Source organism: Oryx dammah, unplaced genomic scaffold (assembly GCF_014754425.2).
Source record: "Oryx dammah isolate SB20612 unplaced genomic scaffold, SCBI_Odam_1.1 HiC_scaffold_1, whole genome shotgun sequence".
NCBI lineage: Eukaryota > Metazoa > Chordata > Mammalia > Artiodactyla > Bovidae > Oryx > Oryx dammah.
The window spans coordinates 80283292-80308311 of NW_024070185.1; the positions used below are offsets into that span (position 1 = coordinate 80283292).

The following is a 25020-nucleotide window of genomic DNA, read 5'->3' on the forward strand; positions in this document are numbered from 1 at the left end:
AGCCTTTGACTGTGTGGATCACAATAAACTGTGGAAAATTCTGAAAGAGATGGGAATACCAGACCATGACCTGCCTCTTGAGAAACCTATATGTAGGTCAGGAAGCAACAGTTGGAACTGGACATGGAACAACAGACTGGTTCCAAGTAGGAAAAGGAATACGTCAAGGCTGTATATTGTCACTCTGCTTATTTAACTTATATGCAGAGTACATCATGAGAAACGCTGGGCTGGAGGAAGCACAAGCTGGAATCAAGATTGCTGGGAGAAATATCACTAACCTCAGATATGCAGATGACACCACTCTTTGGCAGAAAGTGAAGAAGAACTAAAGAGCCTCTTGATGAACATGAAACAGGAGAGTGAAAAAGCTGGCTTAAACCTCCACATTCAGAAAACTAAGATCATGGCATTCGGTTCCTGTCACTTCATGGCAAACAGATGGGGAAACAGTGGAAACAGTGAGAGATGTTATATTTTTGGCCTCCAAACTCACTGCAGATGCTTATTGCAGCCATGAAATTAAAAGACACTTACTCCTTGGAAGGAAAGTTATAACCAACCTAGACAGCATATTAAAAAGCAGAGACACTACTTTGCCAACAAAGGTCCATCTAGTCAAGGGTATGGTTTTTCCAGTGGTCATGTATGGATGCGAGAGTTGGACTATAAAGAAAGCTTGAAGAATTGATGCTTTTGAACTGTGGTGTTGGAGAAGCCACTTGAGAGTCCCTTGGACTGCGAGGAGATCCAACCAGTCCATCCTAAAGGAGATAAGTCCTGGGTGTTCATTGGAAGGACTTATGTTGAAGCTGAAACTCCAGTACTTTGGCCACCTGATGCGAAGAGCTGACTTATTTGAAAAGACCCTGATGCTGGGAAAGATTGAGGGCAGGAGGAGAAGGTGACAACAGAGGATGAGATGGTTGGATGGCATCACCGACTCAATGGACATGAGTTTTGGTAGACTCTGGGAGTAGGTAATGGACAGGGAAGGTCTTGCTGTAGTTCATGGGGCTGCAAAGAGTCAGACATGACTGATCGACTGACGGAACTGAACTGAATCATCCATCACCATACCTTTTTTTCCTCAGCAGTGGCCACAGGATTGGAAAAGGTCAGTGTTTTACTCAATATGGCAGCAAATTTGGAAAACTCAGGAATGGTCACAACGACTGGAAAAGGTCAGTTTTCATTCCAGTCCCAAAGAAGGGCAATGAGGCACAAGCCTCTTGATGAAAGTGAAAGACAAGAGTGAAAAAGTTGGCTTAAAGCTCAACGTTCAGAAAATGAAGATCGTGGCATCTGGTCCCGTCATTTCATGGCAAATAGATGGGGAAACAGTGGAAACAGTGATAGACTTTATTTTTTTGTGCTCCAAAATCACTGCAGATGGTGACTGTAGCCATGAAATTGAAAGAGGCTTGCTCCTTGGAACAAAAGTTATGATCAACCTAGACAGCATATTAAAAAGCAGAGACATTCCTTTGCCAACAAAGGTCCGTCTAGTCAAAGCTATGGTTTTTATAGTAGTCATGTATGGATGTGAGAGTTGGACTATAAAGAAAGCTGAGCACTGAAGAATTGATGCTTTTGAACTGTGGTTTTGGAGAAGACTCGAGAGTCTCCTGGACTGTAAGGAGATCCAACCAGTCCATGCTAAAGGAAATCAGTCCTGAATATTCATTGGAAGGACTGATGCTGAAGCTTAAACTCCAATACTTTGGCCACCTGATGCGAAGAACTGAACTGACTCATTGGAAAAGACCCTGATGCTGGGAAATATTGAAGGCAGGAGGAGAAGGGGACGACAGAGGATGAGGTGGTTGGATGGCATCACTGACTCAATGGACATGAGTTTGAGTAAATTCTGGGAGTTGGAGATGGACAGGGAGGCCTGGCATCCTGCAATCCATGGGGTTGCAAAGAGTTGGACACAACTGAGTGAGTGACTGAACTGAAGTGATTTGCAAATATTGAAAAATCCCAGAGTAAATACCACTTCATCTTTGTATATGATCTTTTTAATATATTCTTGAATTCAGCTTGCTAAAATTATATTGAGGATATTTGCATCTATATTCATCACAGATACTGGACCATAATTTTTTTGTGATGTCTTTATCTGGTTTTGTTATAAGGGTAATCTTTGTCCCACAAAATGAGTTGGGAAGTATTACCTCCTCTTCTATTTTTTGGTAGTTTGATTTTTTTTTTTAATGCTTTATATAATTCACCGGTGAAGGCATCTGGTTCTAAACTTTTGATTGTTGGGAGAATTTTAATTACTGAATCAATCCTCTTACTGGTAATTGGTCTATTGAGATTTTGCATCTCTTAATGATTAAGTGTTGATAGGTGGTATGTTTCTAGGAATTAATCCATTTCTTTTAGGTTGTCCATTTGATTGATGTATTCAGTTGTTCAATGTGGTCTCTTATGATCCTATGCATTTTGTGGATGTCATATAATACTGTATTTTAAGTTGAAAACAACTCAAATTTGAATGCACTAAAGCTCTGCATTTTTACTCTCCCCATAACACATTTTATATTTTTATGTCATTTTTTGTATTCTTATCTTGTCTATCTTTTAACTAATTATTGTAATCATAGCTACTTTGTCTATCAAGCCTCATATTAGCTTTATAAGTGATTAATCCACTACCCTTTCTACCCTTACTATACACAGTAAGTCTCCTACATATGAACCTTCAAAATTTAAACTTTCAAAGATGCAAATGTGCATTCTCATGTCCAGTGACCTAAGTGAGTTCATACGTCTGGTGTACACTGTCACGTGTATGCATCCTCTACAAGTGATTGTACTTTGGGTACTTTACTGCATTGTACTGTATACAATACAATCATACAGTATCTCTATTTCAACCCCAGGATGTCTAGAATCAAGTGTAAAAGCAGCAGTGATGTAGCTAGTACTGCTAAGAAGTGCCAAGCAATAACACTGGAATCAGAAATGAAAATAGCTGAGAGAGAAGAGTGAGGCAAAAAGATGGTAGATGTCACTTATACCTACAAAACAAATTGTTCAACCATCAGCATGATTCTAAAGAATAAGGATAATATCATGGAATGTGTGAAGTCTGCTGTGCTAATGATGTCAACAATAATATCAAATAAGCATAGAAAAGTGTTAGAGAAGATGGAGAAACTTCTCAGTGTGTGGCTGTAGCAACAGTAATAGGATCAAGTCCCACTCAGCTTAATGCCAACTGAAGAGAAAGCTAAAAGCTTTTCTGAAGATCTGAAGAAGAAACATGATGAAGAGTCAGAGGGCACATCTTTTAATGCCAGCCATGGCTGGTTTCATCAGAACAAGGATAGAGCCAACATTCACAACATTAAAGTAAATGACAAGGCAGCGAGTGCAGATTTGGTAGCTGTCCAGGTATTTCATGAACCACCCTGAAAAGTATTGATGAAGGCACATATTTACCTGAGCAAGTTTTAAATGTGGGTGAGACAGGACTGTACTGGAAGAGGATGTCAAACTGAAGTTACCTCAGTAAGCACGAAAAGCTGATGCTAGGCTGTAACGCAGCAAATGATAGGCTAACTCTTGCTTGGTGCCAATGCTCCTGGCTATATGAAGCTGAAGCCTCTCTTAGTTTATCCATTGAGAGAGCCCAGGAGCCCTTAAAAACATAGCTAAGGGCTCCCTTCCTGCTGTGTGGAAGATTATAATCCCAAAGCCTGGGTTATGCAGGCCATTTTCCAGGGCTGGTTTTTCCACCACTTTGTCCTGGAGGTAGAGAAATACTGCTTGGAGAAGTACATCCATTCAACACTGTTTTGCTGCCTGACAATGCTCCATTCATGGAGACTTTCATCCCAATGTCAAAGTATTGCATCTATCACCAAATACTATGGCACTCATTCAACCTATGGACCACGGAGTTATAGTGACTTCCAAAAAATATTTATTTATGTCACACTTTTCATCAGGCAGTGACTAATCAGGCACTGACTTTGCTTGGCATGAGGTTACTGTCATCACAATGAATGGGATTTGGAAGAATCTTTGCCTGCAGTTTGTTCATGATTTTCGTGGATTTGAGAAAATGGATGAGGAATCCAAAGAGGTCTTCAGCAATTCAGTGACTCTCAGTGAGAAGCTGGGGGTAGATCTGCAAGAGGAAAATGTCACTGAACTCTTTGGTGTGCAACACGAGGAACTTACTAATGAAGATCTGATGGGAATGGAAGCCTGGAGAAAGAGTGAAGAGAGACAAGAGGAAGGAGTAACTGCAGAAGCAAGGAGATTCATGATACAGGAAATGGCAAGGGAATTTTCTTTGTCTTAGGAGGCACTGTTAGTTTTTGAGGCACAGGATCCGAATGTAGAACAGTACATGACAGTTGCAGCAGCCATTCAGAGTGCAATCCAGCGCTACTGGGTTATCTCTGATTAGAAAAAAAAGAGCTAATACCCAGATATCACTGCATCTTTTTTTCAAGAGGGTAGACAGAAGAGGTGGCAAGAATTCACAAAAATCTATACAAAAAAAGATCTTAATGACCTGGATAACCACGAGGGTGTGACTGCTCACCTACAGCCAGACATCCTGGAGTGTGAGGTCAAGTGGGCCTTAGGAAGTATCACTACAACAAAGTTAATGGAGGTGATAGAATGCCCTCTGAGTTATTTCAAACCCTAAAAGATGCTGCTGCTGGAATGCTGTACTCAATATGCCAGCAAATTTGGAAAACCCAGCAGTAGCCACAGGACTGGAAAAGGTCAGTTTTCATTCCAATCCCAAAGAAGGGCAATGCCAAAGAATGTTCCAACTACTGCACAATTGCACTCATTTCACATGCTAGAAAGTTAATGCTCAAAATCCTTCAAACTAGGCCTCAGCAGTATATGAACCAAGAAATTTCAGATGTACAGCATGGATTTAGAAAAGGCAGAGGAACCAGAGATCAAATTACCAATCTGTTGGATCATAGACAAAGCAAAGGAATTCCAAAAAAACATCTACTTCTGATTCACTGACTACACTAAAGCCTTTGACTATGTGTATCACAACAAACTGTGATTCACTGAACGGGAAAAAAGACTCCAATGATGGTACTGGAACAAAGAGGTATCTATGTGGAAACAAAGTGAAAATAGACTCCTACCTTAGGTCACACAATGAAACAGTTACAGATAGATCACAGACATAATGGGAAACACAAATAAATATTCTTTTAGAAGATAATGTAGGTTTTCATGATTCTGAAGTGGGATAAATTTTCTGAAATAAGATACAAATTCACTCATCACAGAGGAAAAGATTAATAAATCTCACAACAATAAAATTTTAAATGTCATCCTTAAAAAGGCATGACAGGTACTTTAGAGGCCATTCCCTCATAGCTCAGTTGGTAAAGAATCTGCCTGCAAAGCAGAAGACCCCGGTTCAATTCCTGGGTCAGGAAGATCCACTGGAGAAGGGATAGGCTATCTACTCCAGTACTCTTGGGCTTCCCTTGTGGCTCAGCTGGTAAAGAATCTGCCTGCAATGTGGGAGACTTGGGTGTGATCCCTGGGTTGGAAAGATCCCCTGGAGAAGGGAAAGGCCACCCACTCCAGTATTCTGGCCTGGAGAATTCCACGGACTATACAGTCACAAAGAGTCAGACACAACTGAACGACTTTCATCGTCATCATCAAAGCCCATGTTGTTACCTATGCTTCTGATGGACTGGCTACAAACTGAAGGTCCAAATGACCTCCTCCAACTCAGGATGCTAATCCCAAACCCAGATTATTACCTGTACTTCTGAACAACTGGCTAAATCAGAGGTCCCCACACCCCCTTGTTGAGTTCAATTAATTTATTAGAGTGGTTCACAGAACTCAAGAAACCCATTTACACACTAGATGATCAACTTATTATAAAATGACATTAAAGGATACAAACCAACAGCCAAATAAAGAGATGCACACGGCAATGTCTCAAACAAAGGAGCTTCTGTCCTTGTAGAACTTGAGGCCTGTCAAAATGGCATGCAGAATCATTCTTGTTCTATATAGAAGCTCTCTGAAAGCGGGCAAAAAGCTGTCCTTCAGGTTTTTAGGGAGGCTTCATTATATAGTCATGATTGACTAAATCACTGGCCAAAGGCAACTGGTTCAATCTCAAGTCCCCTTCCCTCCCAGGAAGTTAGAGAGAGGGACTGAAAGCTCCAGCCTTCTGCTCACAGGGTTGGTTCTCTTGGGAACCAGCTCTCAACACAATATTAACAAAAGCTAACATATAACCCTCTAAAAGTCACCTTATTAATGTAACACAAAATACCTTTTATCACTCTCAGCACCTAGGTGATGCCAAGGGTTTTGGGAGCTGTGATCCAGGAAGTGCAGATGAAGACCAAAACATAAATAAAAAATATATTTTGATCATCTGAATGACCAAATAGATATTTCTTATAAGTCACAATAGGGCAAAAACATACTGTATCATTTTGTTTTTACCAAATTAAAACAGCAGGCCAAACAGAATAATTAAGCAGTAAAAGCTAAAGCAATGTAAATAAAAGTCAGGTTAGTAGTTACTGTTAGCCATGCATTAAAGGCATACAAATGGGAAAGGGCCCTCGAGGGACAGAGAGCTTCTAGGAGGCAGGCAATATTCTGTTCTATTACCTGACCTGGGTGGGAATTGCACGGATATTTATATGCAACAATTTGTTAAGGTTGGCACTTATGTTTCATGCAGTTTTTTGTATATTGGTCAGATTTTGTAATTTTAAAGTTTTTTTCATTATTATTCTAAAGAATAACAAAGAGGACTGAAGGAATACAGGAACATCTGATTATTACTTACTACTGCATTTTGAAATGGTATAAAGATTGAATAAAAGCATTTCAACTGATCTCCACTTCTGGTATTCTGCCATTTCCAACTCACCAGATTAAAAAATAATAGTGGTATGGTCTTATTCAAAGAAGACAGGTATTTCCTATATTTGGCAGGCCTAGATTTGGATTATAAATTCTGAGAAAAGACTGTTTTCACATCTATGATGGTATCCTTGGGCTCTTTAGTAGTGCCTGGCAAACAGTAAGTTCTCAAAAAGTACCGGTTCAGTGGATTCACTGGTAAAACTAAGTTTTTCAAAAACCAAACATTCCAAAGAGATGTGAAAAAAGTCCTATGACTTCAATCAGTCTCTAAACTGTAAGAATAGCTATTGAGGTGGTATTATTTGATGGTACATTTGTGGTTACTAGTAAAACTCCAGAGAAATTAATGTATTTCCAAAACAACATGTTAACAAAGTTTAACATTATGGTAAGCATCAGGCAAAATTTCTAGGACAAGTATGGAATTTGCCTCTGCACCATCTTCCATTGGATGCTATCTGTGCCGTCATTGGAGGGCTGGCAAGATGGAGTAGAAGGATGTGAGCTCACCGCTTCTTAAAAAAACACCAAAATCACCAATAACTGCTGAAAAACTATTGCCCAAACAAACAAACAACAATGCTGAAACCTAACCAAAAAGATACCCTACATTCAAAGACAAAGAGGAAGCTGCAACAAGATGGTAGGAAGGTCACAATCAAGATAAAATCAAATCCAATACCTGCCAGGTGGGCATCCCACAAATTGGGAAATACTTATACCACAGAAATTCTCCTATAGGAGTGACCCACATCAGGCTTCCCAGCCTGAGGGTCTAGCAATAAGAAGGGAAGCCCTCAGAGAACCTGGCTTTGAAGGCCAGTGGGGTTTGATCAGAGGAATTTCACAAGACTGGGGTCAACTGAAACTCCACGGTTGGTGGGGGGCGGTGCACACAAGATCCCATACATACTAGGACCCAAGGTAATAAGTAGTGACCTCATAGGACACTGGGCCAGACCTACCTGTGAGTATTCGACAGTCTCCTGCAGAGGTGCAGGGACAAGACACTAGCAGTGGCAGTTCTGGCAAGCATTCATTGGCACAAGCACTCCTGGAGGTCACCATTTTCTCCTCAAGACCTAGCCCAACCTATCAGACTGTAGGCTCCAGTGCTGGGACACCTCAGGCCAAACAAACAGAATAGGAACACAGCTCCAACTGTTGGCAGTCAGGCTGCTTAAAGTCTTCTTAAGCATAGGCCTGACCACCAGAGGGACAAGACCCAGATCCACCCACCAGTGAGCAGGATCCAGACCCTCCCACCATCACAAGCCTCTCAGACAGCCAGCAGAAGCAAGAAGAACTACAACCCTGCAGAACAGAAAATGCAATCACAGAAAGTCGGACAAAAATGAGACAACAGAGGAATATGTCTCAGATGAAGGAAAAAGATAAAACCCCTGAAGAACAACCAAGTGAAGTGGAGACAGGCAACCTATCAGAAAAAGAATTCAGAGTGATGAGAGTGAAAATGATCTAAGATCTCAGAAAAAGAATGGAGGCACAGTTTGAGAATATGCAAGAGATGTTTGATGAAGATGTAGAAAAACTTAAAAACAGAGATGAACACTACAATAATTGAAATGAAAAATAAACTAGAACAAACAATAACAGGTGAAAATCACTGCCATTAAACAGAATAAAGGAAAAAAAGAATTAAAAGAAATGAAGACAGCCTAAAAAACCTCTGGGACAATATTAAATGCAATAACATTTGCATTATAGGGGTTCTAGAAGAAGAGAGAGAGAAAAGACCTGAGAAAATATTTGAAGAGATAATAGCAGAAAACTTCTCTTTCATGTGAAAGGAAATAGTCACTCAAGTCCAGGAAGTGCAGAGTTCTAGGCAGAATAAACCGAAGGAGCAAAATGCTGAGACACGTACTAAACACGCTGACAAAAATTAAAGAGGGAAAGCACTAAGAGCAACAAATAACATACAAGGGAATACTGTAAGGTTATCAACTGATACCTTAGCAGAAACTGTGTAGACAGAAGGGACTGCCAGAGGAGCCAGCCAGGCTCCTCTGTCAATGGGATTTTTTTGCAGGCAAGAATACTGGAGTGGGTTGCCACTGCCTTCTCCAGGGGATCTTCAGGACCCAGGGATAGAACTTATGTCTCCTGCATTGTATGTGGATTATTTACCATTGAGCCACCAGGGAAGTTCAGGAGTGGCACAGTATATTTAAAAGGGAAGGGAAGAGCCTACAACCAAGAATATGCTATCCAGGAAAGTTCTCATTCTGATTCGACAGAGAAATCAAAAGCTTTACAGACAAGTGAAAACTAAGAGAATTCCGTACCATCAGACCAACTTTGTAATAAATGCTAAAGGAACTTCTTTAAGCAGAAAAGGCCACAACTAGGAAGAAGAAAATTATGAACAGAAAAGCTCACTAGTAAGGCAAACGTAAAATAAATGTAGTAAATCATCTGCACACCAATATGATATCAAAATCAGCAACTGTGAGAAGAGAGCACAAATGCAGATATTGGAAATGCATTTGAAATTAGAAGACCAGAAATTTAAAACAATCTTGTTTATATATAAACTGCTATATCAAAACCTCATGGTAACTGCAAACTGAGAATCTACAATAGATACACACACAAAAAAGAAAAAGAATCTAAACACAATGCTAAAGTTAGTCATCAGATCACAAGAGAAGAGAACAAAAGAGGAAGGGAGAAAAAAGACCTACAAAAACAAATCCAAAACGACTAAGAAAAAACGGCAATAGGAACATGTGCTGCGCTGTACTTAGTGTGCTTAGTTGCTCAGTGGTGTCCGACTCTTTGCAACCCCATGAACTGCAGCCAAGCTCCCCTGTCCATGGGGAGTCTCCAGGCAAGAATACTGGAGTTGGTTGCCATTGCCTTCCTCCAGGGGATCCTCAACCCAGGTCTCCCACATTGCAAGTGGATTCTTTACCATCTGAGCCCAGCACGGAAGTCCAAGAATACTGAAGTGGGTAGCCTATCCCTTCTCCAAGGGATCTTCCCAACGCAGGAAAGGAACTGGGGTCTCCTGCATTGCAGATGGATTCTTTATCAGCTGAGCTACCAGGGAAGCCCCAGTAGGAACATATATATCAATAATTACCCTAAACATAAATGGATTGCTTCCCTGGTAGCTCAGCTGGTAAAGAATCCACCTATAATCTGAGAGACCTGGGTTTGATCACTGGGTTGGGAAGATCCCCTGGAGAAGGGAACGGCTACCCACTCCAGTATTCTGGCCTGGAGAATTCCATGGACTGTATAGTCCATGGGGACACAGAGAGTCGGACATGACTGAGTGACTTTCACTTTTCACTAAATGGATTAAATGCTCCAACCAACAGACATATAGACTGGCTGAATAGATACAAAAACAATACCTGTGTATGTGTTGTCCACAAGAGACCAGCTTCAGATCAAACAACCCACACTGACTGAAAGTAAGGGAATGGAAAAAGATTTTCCATGCAAATGGAAATCAAAAGGAAGCATTACTGATAAGATAGACTTTAAAATAAAGATTGTTACAGGAGACAAAGAAGGACACTACATAATGGTCAAAGAATCAATCCAAGAAAGAGAGACAATTATAAAAATATCTATATACTCAACATAGGAACACTCCAATATATTAAGGCAAATACTAACAGCCATAAGGAAACTGAAAGTCGTTCAGCTGTGTCCAACTCTTTATGACCCACTCAGCTATTGAGCAGTTTCAAGTGTAACCGGTATGACGAAGAAAAGTGAGGTTTTAACTTTTAATTAAATTTAAATTTGAAAACAGACAGTTGATTCAGTTTTGTTTCTCTGAAACAATTTGGATATGTGAACCTACTTTTTCAATGCTGTATTTTGTAAACCAGATCCAGAATGTCAAGAGAAAACTTAGCCTCTGAATTAAGTGTAACATCTACACTGGATCTCCAAGATTCGATATAAACTATTCTAAAATAATCACATTAATAACTGTATATAGATTACATATTTAGATAGTAGTATTTTAGATATCTGGGGTTAAATAAAATAATTCTTAAAATTAGTCTCAACTTTTTCTTTTCACGTTTCTTAAAGCAGCTAATAAAAAATTGAAAACAGATATTAGAATGTACTTTGTTTCTGTTGGACAGTGCCATATTATAGTATTCGATGTGAATGACCACTCATGCCTTCTTGAAATACTGCTGCTTTTCTCCTTCTACTTCTTGGACTCCCCCTTTCTAGTGTGCAGTGTAACTTTCTCTTCCACTCACTCCTTAAACGCCAGAGTCTCCCAAGGTTGTCCCTAGGCCCGTTCCCCTCCTCACACTAGGTACTCTCCCTGGGTAATCTCACCCCCACCCAGGGCTTTCACTGTTCCCAAATCCTGAGGACTGTCAACCCCTACGTGCAAATCAGCTACTCTCCTGAAAACACTAGGTTCAACCCCACCTACACCGAAGTATAGCTGCACATAATCTGTCATTATATCTTTACATATTTACCTTATTAATATCATAAATCTTGCCCCTCTTCTCCATTTCACTCAGGTTTTCACGATTTCTCGCTTTTATCACTACAATAGCTTTGAAAGTGCTATCCCTGACGCCTTCCAAATCAACTTCCTTTTGCTATTTAGTTTCTAAAACTCACACCTGGTCATATGATTTTTCTATTGAAAATACTCTGGCAGTTTTCCTACTGCTTTCAAGGCAAAATAAAAACTTCTTATAATCATACATAAGGCTTTATGCTTCATTATCAACCTTATAAAATCCCAAACTCAGGCATACCTATGCACCTGAAGTTCCCTGAATACATAATGAGTTGTGATCAGTTGTGCCCGACTCTGTGTCCCCTTGGACTGTAACCTGCCAGGTTCCTCTGCCGTGGAATTTTTCAGGGAAAAATACTGGAGTGGGGTGCCATTTCACACTCCAGGAGATCTTCCCAAACCAGGGATCGGACCTGAGTCTCTCGTGTCTCTTGCACTGGCAGGCAGCCTCTATCACTAGCAGCACCTCTCCTAGTCATCCTTCAAAATTCAGCTGATGCATAATTCCCCCAGGAAAGGTCTCCAAAGGCCCAAGTTTGAACAAGTGTCCATCCGCTGTGTCACCGTCACCCCTATACACAGCTCTACCAATAACCCAATGGCACTGCCCTAGAATGACCTGGTGAAGTCTGTAAATTCTCTGAAGGTAGGAATTAAGTGGGGCTTCCTTGATGGCTCAGGTGGTAAAGAATCCGCCTGCAAAGCAATCCTTGGGTTGGGAAGATCCCCTGAAGAAGGGAATGGCTACTTACTCCAGTATTTTGCCTGGAGAATTCCATGGACAGAGGAGTCTGGTGGGCTACAGTCCACAGGGTCACAACTGAGAGACTAACACACACAGGAATTAAGTGTCTTAAATTTACCTGCCTGTGCTATTCTTAATGAGTATGTATTTATTAAATGGACATAAAATTAAATAAGGGAAACCTACAGAATAAACTGCATGGCTAAAAATTCAAAACTAGGCTAATATAATCACTAGTTAAATGAAGAAAGTTAACCTGATCACTGCAGATGGTGATTGCAGCCATGAAATTAAAAGATGCTTACTCCTTGGAAGAAAAGTTATGACCAACCTAGACAGCATATTAAAAAGCAGAGACATTATTTTGCCAACAAAGGTCCATCTAGTCAAGGCTATGGTTTTTCCAGTGGTCATGTATGGATGTGAAAGTTGGACTACAAAGAAAGCTGAGTACAGAAGAATTGATGCTTTTGAACTGTGGTGTTGGAGAAGACTCTTGAGAGTCCCTTGGACTGCAAGGAGATCCAACCAGTCCATCCAAAAGGAGATCAGTCCTGGTTGTTCATTGGAAGGATTGATGTTGAAGCTGAAACTTCAATACTTTGGCCACCTGATGCAAAGAGCTGACTCATTGGAAAAGACCCTGATGCCGGGCAGGAGGAGAAGGGGACAACAGAGGATGAGATGGTTGGATGGCATCACCGACTCAATGGCCATGGGTTTGGGTAGACTCCAGGAGTTGGTGATGGACAGGGAGGGCTGATGTGCTGCAATTGATAGGGTTGCAAAGAGTCAGACACGAGAACGACTGAACTGAACTGAACCGGATCACTCTAAAAATACTTTATTAGATGGCCTATTCCAGGACTGAATGAGCTAGCCAATAAAAACATATATCCTAAATAATCATTAAGAGAGCAAACATTCAACAAAAGCAATGATTAAAAAATTTAAAACCTAAATATGTTATTCTACTTCTATAGCCTGTTTTTTGGATCTTTTCTTACCTAATTCTACTTATCAGTTCCTTTCTTTAGCTCTTAACATTAACTTTCTTTCCAATTAAAAGGTGCATTTTTTTCCCTTCCCTCACTCAATCCTTTTCACTTCTTACTGTTCTTCCAATTCTCCTTTTAATCTAACAAAAAATACACTGTCTTTGTCATCTCTGCCAGCCACTTTGTATAAAACAAAGGAATGGTAAAAAGCAGTGAATGGAATGATATCACCAGTCAGACAAAACCATGTGCGTTAATTTGGGTGGGTGATTTCATAATACTAAGCAGCTAATCTGGACCATATGCATAGTAAGTGGAGTTTGACATTCATGTAAGTCCTCGGGATTACTGCAGCAGGACAGCAAGAGGTAAGAGAGAACAGCCAAATTACTGGTGGTGAGGGCAGCTAAGCACAGCTTTACAAAATTCTCCTATTTGTGCCCATCATTCAAAAGAAAGCAGAAACAGACAGTGGGAATTCAGGAAGCTGTCAGCTACCTGAACTAGCATGGTTGGGTAACTGATTTGACGGTGTTTGCAGCAATAGCCAACCAGTACCAGATGCTAGTCTGAGCACACTGACCAGGGTACCAACTTTAGGACACAAAATAAAGACTGCTGCTCCCAGGGCACTTACAAAATTCAGTTTTAGTACAGAATGGATTCTGAGAGAGGCAGAGAAGTATCTGAAGAGGAATTATATAAGTATTTAATGTAGGTTGGTAGGAAGAAACAGTTGTTATAATAGAAAGAAAGAGAGTACATTCTTTCAATTACCTGAGAGTAACTTTCTAAAACCACTCAATATTAGCTTTTGTAGGCATAGGGAAGTTCACCCTGAAGATCTATCTCATACGGAAGTCACAATCAAACAAAAATGCAATCTCTTCAAAACCTTTATAACCAGCAAGATAATGTAACAGTGAAGGGTGTGTTTGAAAGTTTCTAGACTATTAAAGCAGCACTTTTAAATAATCAATTGAATTTAAAGCAGTATAGGGCTTTTGTACACTTACCCGTGTCCAGGAATTAAGTTTTGATTCTCTCAAATTCTGTGGATCTTTCTTAATTAGACAACACAAGCACCATATTAGAATTTTGGGGCTTTCATCTGCAGAAATGAAGGTTAAAATAAGTAGGCTTGATAAAATAGAAAGAAAAGATAATCAGTATAAAATCTGTAAACATTATATTTAAAGGAAACACATTTATTATAAATGTTTTACAAAAATCACAAACTACAAAGTTCACTGAACAAGCATCCGGGATCATGTGTGAAACTTAACTTTGTGGGGTTTTTTTCCTTCTTGTGGGTTCAGAATTACTTATGCTTAGCCTTTGTGTGGTCGATTCCTTTTCTGTCACAGAAGCAATTTTTAAAGCCAAAAGAGAAAGATGGAAAGAACTAAAAGAATCAGTCCTTTTTATTTTCAAGATCAGTTCTTTATTTTATGTTTCAAACCATTAGTAATTTCAACCTTTTTAAGGCAACATCACTGCTATGGGTAGTAATCAATATTTCTGATTTAATCTAATTGGCCAAAATACCTTCACTTGTTAGAAATAAATTTAATAAAAAGAATTGTTTTTAAAAACATTCTTTTCAATACCAGATGGTTTGGACAAAGCAGAAGCCTTTCACATGCTCCTCATGATGCAGGAGGTAGATGGGCTCCTTCTCAGAGTAAAGCAACTGGAGGTTCATTCCTTGTGGATATCAGGACAATTAAGGGAAAAGGCTGGGCCTTGCCCAGTCCACATATTTCTTATTCTCGAAGTCAGGAGACCTCCCCAAACACACACATGAAGAAAAGGGTCCTCAGAAGTCAAAGGAGAGTTATGTTAAAGGATGTTCCCTACCCAGACACCTTTTCAGTAAAATCTATCTTGGCTAAGATGTATGTGCACACATGAGAGGATCCTGAGATATACCAAATATAGACCGTGAACCAGATAAAACTGGCCAAAGGAAAAAATGGAAGAAATGCCCCATGAAAGTAATTCAAACTGCCACAAGGATGCAACTCAGGGGTTCTCCCTGAGTCTGCCTGTGTGTCTATCCACATGACTGTACTTTTTTCCCCCTCTTAATAAATACTTAATTTGTTTCACCACTTTCTGTCTTTATGGGTATCCTTTTCTGCGAAGCTGAAGGGCCAGGGCTCTTGTCACTAACCACTGTCTAGTGGCTAGGAATCTGGGGCTTTCACCACCACAACCCAGCCTCAGTCTCTGGCTGGTAAGTCCCCCTCCAAGCCTTTGCAAGCTGAGGCAACCTGAGATCACTAACTCTTTACTCAAAAGTGTAAAACTTTACTAAATATGTGATAACAATGTTGACCTTTGAAATCTTCTATGTGGTTAGCACATCTATTTGGTAAGCCATTTTCTCTTTTCTTCTTTGGCAGCTAAGTCCATTCAAATTGGAGATTTTAGAACACAACTGGGAAGCAAAAATGAGGCCTAAAAACTGAAGATATCAGTATCTGAACTAGAGCCAAGCTACTGTGGACTCTACCACAAGGCCATGGAGCTCAGGCTGAGGAAACCCAGCACCTGTAATCACACCTCTGCAGATCACCTGATGCTCTTTACTTTGTTATCAACCGCAATTTCATAAACAGAGCATTTCTGAGGGCTTCTTAACAAGAAATAAGAACACAAACTATAGTAAGCTACCTCTGCATTTTCTACCACACGTCAAAGGACTCTAATACTAATTTTAAATCCATCTCACTTCTCCCCCCAATCAACATCCATAAGCCTATGCTCTTCTAATAACTAACATTTCTGAACAAACTATATCAGGAGTTATCTTCAGAGATATTCATATTTTTCCTAGTTTTTATGAGCTCCAATACCATCACTGCTGCTGCTGTTGCTAAGTCACTTCAGTCGTGTCCAACTCTATGCGACCCCATAGACGGCAGCCTACCAGGCTCCCCTGTCCCTGGGATTCTCCAGGCAAGAACACCGGAGTGAGTAGGTTGCCATTTCCTTCTCCAATGCGTGAAAGTGAAAAGTGAAAGTGAAGTCGCTCAGTTGTGTCCAACTCTTAGCAACCCCCTGGACTCCAGCCCACCAGGCTCCTCTATCCATGTGATTCTCCAGGCAAGAGTACTGGATTGGGGTGCCACTGCCTTCTCCAATACCATCACTGGCTTGCCTGAAATCAGTTTATTGCAAGAATCATGTTATTTAACCTCTGAAGATTCTAGAGTTCTTCAGGTTGAATCAATGCCACTGATTAAAAATCTGTTGTACTGTTTTAAATATCAGAAGAAATTATAATGCTCTGCATGTCACAAGTGTGATAATACATCTACTGATATGCTTATGCACACAACTTCCCATGATAAAGAGAATGCAACCCAATGGGAAGCATTTCCAAAAAAATCAGACTTCACCAATAAAAAGAAAAAAGAGGAAGAATGAAAATGTTAGTGATAAAGCATAAATCAAAAAAATCCAAAAAATGAGATTTTCCCCCAGGTGTTAAGTGATTCTGCATGTTTATTTCAACAAGCGTATTATTTTTTACTTTTCTCTCAAAAAGAAAAAGAACAGCCAGAGTAACTTTCTTTTTTTTGTTTCTGAATTTTATTTTTTTTATATTTATTTATTAAAAAAAACTTTTTTGTTGTAAATTTATTAATTTTAACTGGAGGTTAATTACTATACAATATTGTATTGGTTTCACCATACATCAACATGAATCCGCCACAGGTATACACGTGTTCCCCATCCTGAATCCCCCTCCCTCCCTCGCCGTACCATCCTTCTGGGTCATCTCAGTGCACCAGCCCCAAGCATCCAGTATCATGCATTGAACCTGGACTGGCGATTCATTTCATATATGATATTATACATGTTTCAATGCCTTTCTCCCAAATCATCCCACCCTCGCCCTGTCCCACAGAGTCCAAAAGACTGTTCTATACATCTGTGTCTCTTTTGCTGTCTTGCATACAGGGTTATCATTACCATCTTTCTAAATTCCATATATATGTGTTAGTATAGTGTATTGGTGTTTTTCTTTCCGGCTTACTTCACTCTGTATAACAGGCTCCAGTTTCATCCACCTCATTAGAACTAATTCAAATGTATTCTTTTTAATGGCTGCGTAATACTCCATTGAGTATATATACCACAGCTTTCTTGGATAGGTGACTTTCATCCAGCTTTAAGGAGGTGCCTTTCTTTGCCCTAAATCAAGGCACTGCAATGTACTATTAATGAGCTTACTTTGCTTTAGAGACTTAAGAATGAAAGCCACCACTTGTTATTCATGAATGCCACCAGCACTGTCTACAGGGGATGGCATCTGTCAGGCTCCTCCCTGGAGGCGCAGATACCAGGGCTGGGGCACTGGGGACAGAAAACTGCCTGGGCTTCACCATGTGGGCAGTCATCAGTACAAATCTACATTCTAAAAACTAGTGTAGGGGAAAGGAATATACTAACATATATTTGCCACCCAATCATTTTATTTTTTGATATCTTGAACTGAAAGCCTAAATGAAAGCTAAATTAATTCTAGAGTTTAAAACTGATAGCAGCATATTTTTAGACAATAAATATTTATTGTTTTCAGTTGCCAAGTTTGAAGGCAAACTCTCAAGTGGTAATAAAAAGCATGAGTAAAAGAGGCTACAGCTATGATATTAATATGTGAATCATGAGGGCAGAGTTAGAACCTACCAGCCAGAACTCCAAGGTGAAGGCAGTAATTTTACACAGAGAACACCACTGAATAAAAGGCGTTTTCTCCCTTTCTATTATCTAATTTTTCTCTTCTCTTTGTGTCTTTTAATTTTCAAATCCTTCCTCCTTCTTTATTATCCTTATTTCTGATCTTATTCTCACTTACCACTAAGGGAAACCTACTTCTTTCCTTGATGGAAATTGTTTATTTTTTATTGTATTTCAAAGGTAATTTTGTTATTATGAAATCATAAGAAAAGATACTTTCCTGGAAGAAAGTGCCCAGCTAGTCAAACAATAGGGGCAACATAGCCAAGATCTGATTACTCATGGAGTTCTCTGCCTGTCAGTCTCCTCCAGGAGCTTGACACCAAATGGGTACTTCAAACAGGAAACTGAAATTTAATGGGCAATTCAAGAAACTGAAATTTAATGGGCAATTCAAAAGGTAACATAAGCATTTAAACAGAGATGGAGAATTTGTTTCTGGTTGTCAGAGGGGCCAAAATAATGGAGATTAGGTGCTAAGGAGAGATCACAGACAGATACAAGTTTAAGGCCATAGGGATAAATCAGTACAGCCTCTCACTTTCACACATAAAGAATCTGAGGTGGCTTGCCTTACAAAATCCCAACTCATCTACTGTCCTTCAAGAGTTAGTCCCCACAAAACCTCCCCTGTGAAACTCCTTCCCCTCAGCAACTCATTCAAACCTCCACAGCACCAACCATCATCCTGAGTCTGGCTGACCTACTTAGGTCTCTTTTTTCCCTAACTAGAAGCTCCTTGGGTGCAGATATTGTGAGCCATGTTTTCCTAAGGCTTGCTGTGTTTTAAAAGAATAGTGAATATATACATTCACATGAAGCTGGCTGGTGGTAAAGCCAGGACTATAATATTTCAACCACAGTGGTATGATCCACGGGGACAGATCATTACAAAAATGCAGGCTTTAGAGGAGTAGGATCTCAAATTTTATCAGTTTTGTATTCTGGAAAAGTGATATATCTATACTAATCCATAAAAACCTATCCTGCAAACCTATCATGAATTCAATCAGACCTACTATGCAATCCATAGAGAACAGTGCTCAATACCAAGTGAGCAAGTCTGCTCATTTTACTTCAATTCTACAACCCAAACTTTTAACATATTAACATTTCTGAATTAAGGATATGTCCTATATCCACTGTTGATGTTGTTCAGTTGCTAAGTTGTGTCCTAATATTTGCGACCCCATGGACAGCAGCAAGCCAGGCTTTGCCATCCTTCAGTATCTCCTAGAGCTTCCTCAAATTTATGTCCATTGAGTCAGGATGCTATTTAACCATCTCATCCTCTGTTGTTCCCTTCTCCTCCTGCCCTCAATCTTTCCCAGCATCAGGGTCTTTTTCCAGAGTCAGCTTTTTGCATTGGGTGGCCAAAGTACTGGAGCTTCAGTTTCAGCATCAGACCTTCCAATGAATATTCAAGTTTGATTTCCTTTTGACTGGTTTGATCTCTTTGCAGTCCAAGGGACTCTCAAGAGTATTCTCCAGCACAACAGTTCAAAAGCATCAACTCTTTGGTGCTCAGCCTTCTTTATTGTCCAACTCTCACATTTGTACACGATTACTAGAAAAACCATGGCTTTCAGCATATGGACCTTTGTCAGCAAAGTGAGGTCTCTACCTTAAACTATGCAGTCTACGTTTGTCAGAGCTTTTCTTCTAAGGTCTTTTAATTTCATACCATCTGCAGTGATTTTGGAGCCCAAGAAAATAAAGTCTGTCAATGTTTCAACTTTTTCCCCTTCTATTTGCCATGAAGCAGTGGGACCAGATGACACGATCTTAGTTTTCTTAATGTTGAGTTTTAAACCAAATTTTTCATTCTCCTTTTCACCTTCATTAAGAGGCTTTTAGTTCCTCACCACTAGGTACACTTAAAGGACATATTATTTCCTATTGCTAAAAAGTGGTTATTCAATCCATGAAGTATCTAACAATGAATTATGCCTTTAAATGGAGGAAATTCAAGAGTTTCTTTTCCTTTCTCCTGCCACCATTGACCTCGCTCAATGATTTTCAAACTCTTGGTCATGATCAGTTGATGGACTGTAAAATCATTTGGGGGTCATGAAAACCATGAAAATAGTACAGCAAATATGAATTTCAGGTAATAAAATAAGCATATTTTCATGAAATGTGTGTGTATGTGTGTAACTGGATCTACACATATATACATGTGTACAGAAAATGTATTTCTGGTCAAAAGTTTTTAAGAAACACTAGCTGAGTTGAAATATGTAAATTTAGAACAGGCATGGCCCTGGTAGGCAAATACAGTGATGCCTTTGCTATTTTAGATCAAGAATTTGAAAAAGCTAAGAGTCAACTCAAGGGAGGAAAAGTCAACCCAAGGGAGAAGGGGAAGCAAGGAGCACATAAGTGAAGAGGAAAAACAACAGATGAAGATGGTGGTAAAGTGAACGAATGTTGAGTACACCTAGTGTACCAACACATGTACGTTCATGGAAGTAAATGCAAATACTGTCCCTTTCCCATCAAGTTCAATCTTCTTAAAATTACTTATAACAGGCAAGGACAGAGATATTATATAATGCTCTAAAACATGAAAGGGGAATATTCATTTTATTTTTTATTCTATTACAATTATAGGGGCTTCCCAGGTAGCTCAGTGGTAAAGAATCCGCCTGCCAATTCAAAAGACGTACCAGTTCTGTTCACTTCAGTCACTCAGTCATGTTTGACTCTTTTTGACCCCAAGCACTGCAGCACGCCAGACTTCCCTGTCCATCACCAACTCCCCCCAGAGCTTGCTCAAACTCATGTCCATTGAGTCAGTGATGCCATCCAACTATCTCATCCTCTCTCATCCCCTTATCCTTCTACCTTCAATCTTTCCCAGCATCAGGTTCTTTTCAAATGAGTCAGTTCTTCACATCAGGTGGCCAAAGTATTGGAGTTTCAGTTTCAGCATCAGTACTTCCAATGAATATTCAGGACTGATTTCCTTTAGGATGGACTGGTTAGATCTGTTTGCAGTCCAAGGGATTCTGAAGAGTCTTCTCCAACACCACCGTTCAAAAGCATCAATTCTTCAGCGCTCAGTTGTCTTTATAATCCAGCTCTCACATCTATACATGAGCGACTACTACTGGAAAAACCATAGCTTTGACTAGAAAGACCTTTGTTGCCAAAGTAATGTCTCTGCTTTTTAATATGCTACATAGGTTGGTAATAGGTTTTCTTCCAAAGAGCAAGTGTCTTTTAATTTCATGGCTGCAGTCACTATCTGCAGTGATTCTGGAGCCCAGCAAAATAAAATAGGGCACTATTTCCATTGTTTCCTCATCTATTTGCCAAGTACATGAGAAACGCTGGGCTGGAAGAAGCACAAGCTGGAATCAAGAGTGCCGGGAGAAATATCAATAACCTCAAATATGCAGATGACATCACCCTTATGGCAGAAAGTGAAGAGGAACTAAAATGCCTCTTGATGAAAGTGAAAGAGGAGAGTGAAAAAGTTGGCTTAAAGCTCAACATTCAGAAAACGAAGATCATGACATCTGGTCCCATCACTTCATGGGAAATAGATGGGGTGAAAATTCCAGTACTTTGGCCACCTCATGCGAAGAGTTGACTCACTGGAAAAGACTCTGATGCTGGGAGGGATTGAGGGCAGGAGGAGAAGGGGACGACAGAGGATGAGGTGGCTGGATGGCATCACGGACTCGATGCACATGAGTCTGAGTGAACTCATGGACAGGGAGTTGGTGATGGACAGAGAGGCCTGGTGTGCTGAGATTCATAGGGTAGCAAAGAGTCGGACATGACTGAGCAACTGAGCTGAACTGAAGTGAACTGATGGGACCAGATGCCATGGTCTTAGTTTTTTGAATGTTGAGTTTTAAGCCAACTTTTTCACTGTCCTCTTTCACTTTCATCAAGAGGCTCTTTAGTTCTTTTTCGCTTTCTGCCATAAGTGTGGCATCATCTGTGTATCTGAGGTTATTGATACTTCTTCCAGAAATCTTGAAGCTTGTGCTTCATCCAGCCTGGCATTTTGCAAGATGTACTCTGCATATAAGTTAAATAAGCAGGGTGACAATATACAACTTTGATATACTCCTTTCCCAATTTGGAACAAGCCTGTTGTTCCATGTCTGGTTCTAACTGTTGCTTCTTGACCTGCATACAGATTTCTCAGGAGGCAGGTAAGGCAGTCTGGTATTCTCATCTCTTGAAGAATTTTCCAGTTTGTTGTGATCCACACAGTCAAAGGCTTTGACATAGTCAATAAAGCAGAAGTAGATGTTTTTCTGGAACTCTCTTGCTTTTTCTATGATCCAGTGGATGTTGGCAATTTGCTCTCTGATTCCTCTGCCTTTTCTAAATCCAGCTTGAACATCTAGAAGTTCAAGGTTCATGTGATGTTGAAGCCTGGCTTAGAGAAATTTGAGCATTCTCAAAATTGCTAGCATGTGAGATGAATGTAATTGTGCGGTAGTTTGAGCATCCTTCAGCATTGCCTTTCTTTGGGACTGGAATAAAAACTGACCTTTTCCAGTCCTGTGGCCACTGCTGAGTTTTCCAAATTTGCTGACACACTGAGTGCAGCACTTTCACAGCATCATCTTTTAGGATTTGAAATAGCTCAACTGGAATTCCATCACCTCCACTAGCTTTCTTCGTAATGATGCTTCACATTCCAGGATGTCTGGCTCTAGGTGAGTGATCACACCATCATGGTTATCTGGCTCATGCAGATCTTTCTGTATAGTTCTTTTGTGTATTCTTGCCACCTCTTCTTAATCTCTCCTGCTTCTGTTAGGTCCATACCATTCCTGTCCTTTATTGTGACCATCTTTGCATGAAATGTTCCCTTGATATCTCTAATTTTCTTGAAGAGCTCTCTAGTCTTAACCATTCTTTTGTTTTCCTCTATTTCTCTGCACTGATCACTGAGGAAGGCTTTCTTATCTCTCCTTTCTATTCTTTGGAACTCTGCATTCAGATGGGTATATCTTACCCATAGATGTAGGAGACGTGGGTTCAGTCTCTGGGTTGGGAATATCCTCCAGAGGAAATGGCAATGCACTTCAGTATTTTTAGTGGGAAAATTCCAAGTACAGGGGAGCCTGGCAGGCTATAGTCCATGGGGTCAGAAAGAGTCAGACACAACTGAGCATACATCATCATTATATTATACAATTAGTTTTTTACTTTTAAAAACACGAAAAGTAAAGATTCTATTAGCTAACAACATAGTCAAATCAAGACATTAAACCTCTATGTACAGTTTCAGATATGCCTACTCCACCCTATGCTAAGCTCTGTGACAACCAAGAGAACAAAAACCACATTTCCTGCGAAATTCAGTCTTCCAGGACATTAGACAGGCAAGCCAATAATTATAAAGTTGTATAGTAAGGGTTATAATTAAGGGAGATGCTGGCAACTATGGACACACTAAGGAAGGTTCCTAACTGAGTCCTAGCAAAGCTATTTGAAAGAAGTTTTGAGGATTTGAGATGACAACAAAGTTCCAGGCAAAAAGAATTGCATGTCACAGGCCCATACATCAAACACTGTTACTAATTTAACCTAGCTACAATGCACATGATATTGCTATTAAACAGGAAATGGGGCTAGACAGGTAGGTAGGAGGTCAGTGAAGGGACACCTCCCTCAAAGTGTCTTCAAATTCCTCCTAACCTTGGATAAAACCAAAATGTGTTCCCTAAATAATGGCAGAGCCAAGGCAGGATTCAGACACTAAAGAATTTAATGCATGGAAAATAGCACATGAGTTAATATGAAATTGTGAAACAAAGAAATTATTTCACTACAATCATTTTATACTGAATTAAAAAATGAGGCTGCAACAATCATCTGGGAGCATCTGCCCTCTAATTCAAGACTTTCTATTCTCCTACACATTTGTGTGTGTGTATATCCATACACATGTACACAAACATATATGGACAACAATAAAGAATGCCATCTTTGTAAAAGAACAAGGAATACAGTTGATAAACTGTTTCATGAAAAATAAGAGAAAGGCTTATCACTTAAAGCTCTGAATGCTGTTAAACTTAATGCAAAGATTAAAATGATCATTAAAAGACTGGATTTTTAGAGGACATGCTTCAGATTCTTACCGTAAGCTAAGATAAAAGGACTCCAGCAAGATTCTGCCAACAGCTGGTAAATTGTGGGGAATCTTTCAATGATTGTATTTGAATCCTATAAAAGAAAATTATATTAGGTTAGTAGAAGGACACTATACAACTCAGAAAATACTGAACTGTCATTATAGGTTGAGAGAGCTTGAATGCTTCTTATTTCATGTGTATTTTACAAAAATAGGTAAAAACCAGATTAGAGAATATCTTTAAGTAAATAATTCTAATAAAGTTTAACAAGCAATCACCATACTTTATCCTTAAACCAGCTCACTAATACTAAGAATTACAGCAAGTTCAGGAAAATCAATTTTGTTAACTTTATTTGGGGCTTCCCTGAGAGCTAAGTTGGTAAAGAATCCACCTCCAATGCAAGAGACCCCATTTCAATTCCTGGGTCAGGAAGAGCCGCTGGAGAAGGGATAGGCTACCCACTTCAGTATTCTTGGGCTTCCCTTGTGGCTCAGCTGGTAAAGAATCTGCCTGAAATGTGAGACCTGGGTTCGATCCCTGGGTTGGGAAGATCCCCTGGAGAAGGGAAAAGATGTTTACTCCTTGGAAGAAAAGTTATGACCAACCTAGATAGCATATTAAAAAGCAGAGACATTATTTTGCCAACAAAGGTCCATCTAGTCAAGGCTATGGTTTCTCCAGTAGTCATGTATGGATATGAGAGTTGGACTATAAACAAAGCTGGGCACCGAAGAATTGATGCTTTTGAACTGTGGTATTGGAGAAGATTCTTGAGAGTCCCTTGGACTGCAAGGAGATTTAACCAGTCCATGCTAAAGGAGATCAGTCCTGAGTGTTCATTGGAAGGATTGATGTTGAAGCTGAAACTCCAATACTTTGGCCACCTGATGTGAAGAACTGACTCATTTGAAAAGACCCTGATGCTGGGAAAGATTGAAGGCAGGAGGAGAAGGG

At 39.8% G+C, this 25020-nt stretch overlaps 1 protein-coding gene across 1 annotated transcript in view; it reads right to left on the reverse strand.

The window, feature by feature from the left end:
- FANCC (FA complementation group C) overlaps positions 1-25020 on the reverse strand; it is a 325895-nt gene that overhangs the window by 183051 nt on the left and 117824 nt on the right. The window contains exons 3-4 of the mRNA XM_040245158.1: positions 24070-24154; positions 14215-14309 (exon numbers count right to left, since the gene is read on the reverse strand). Coding sequence (XP_040101092.1) covers positions 14215-14309; positions 24070-24154 — 180 coding nt within the window. The remainder of the gene's footprint in view (positions 1-14214; positions 14310-24069; positions 24155-25020) is intronic.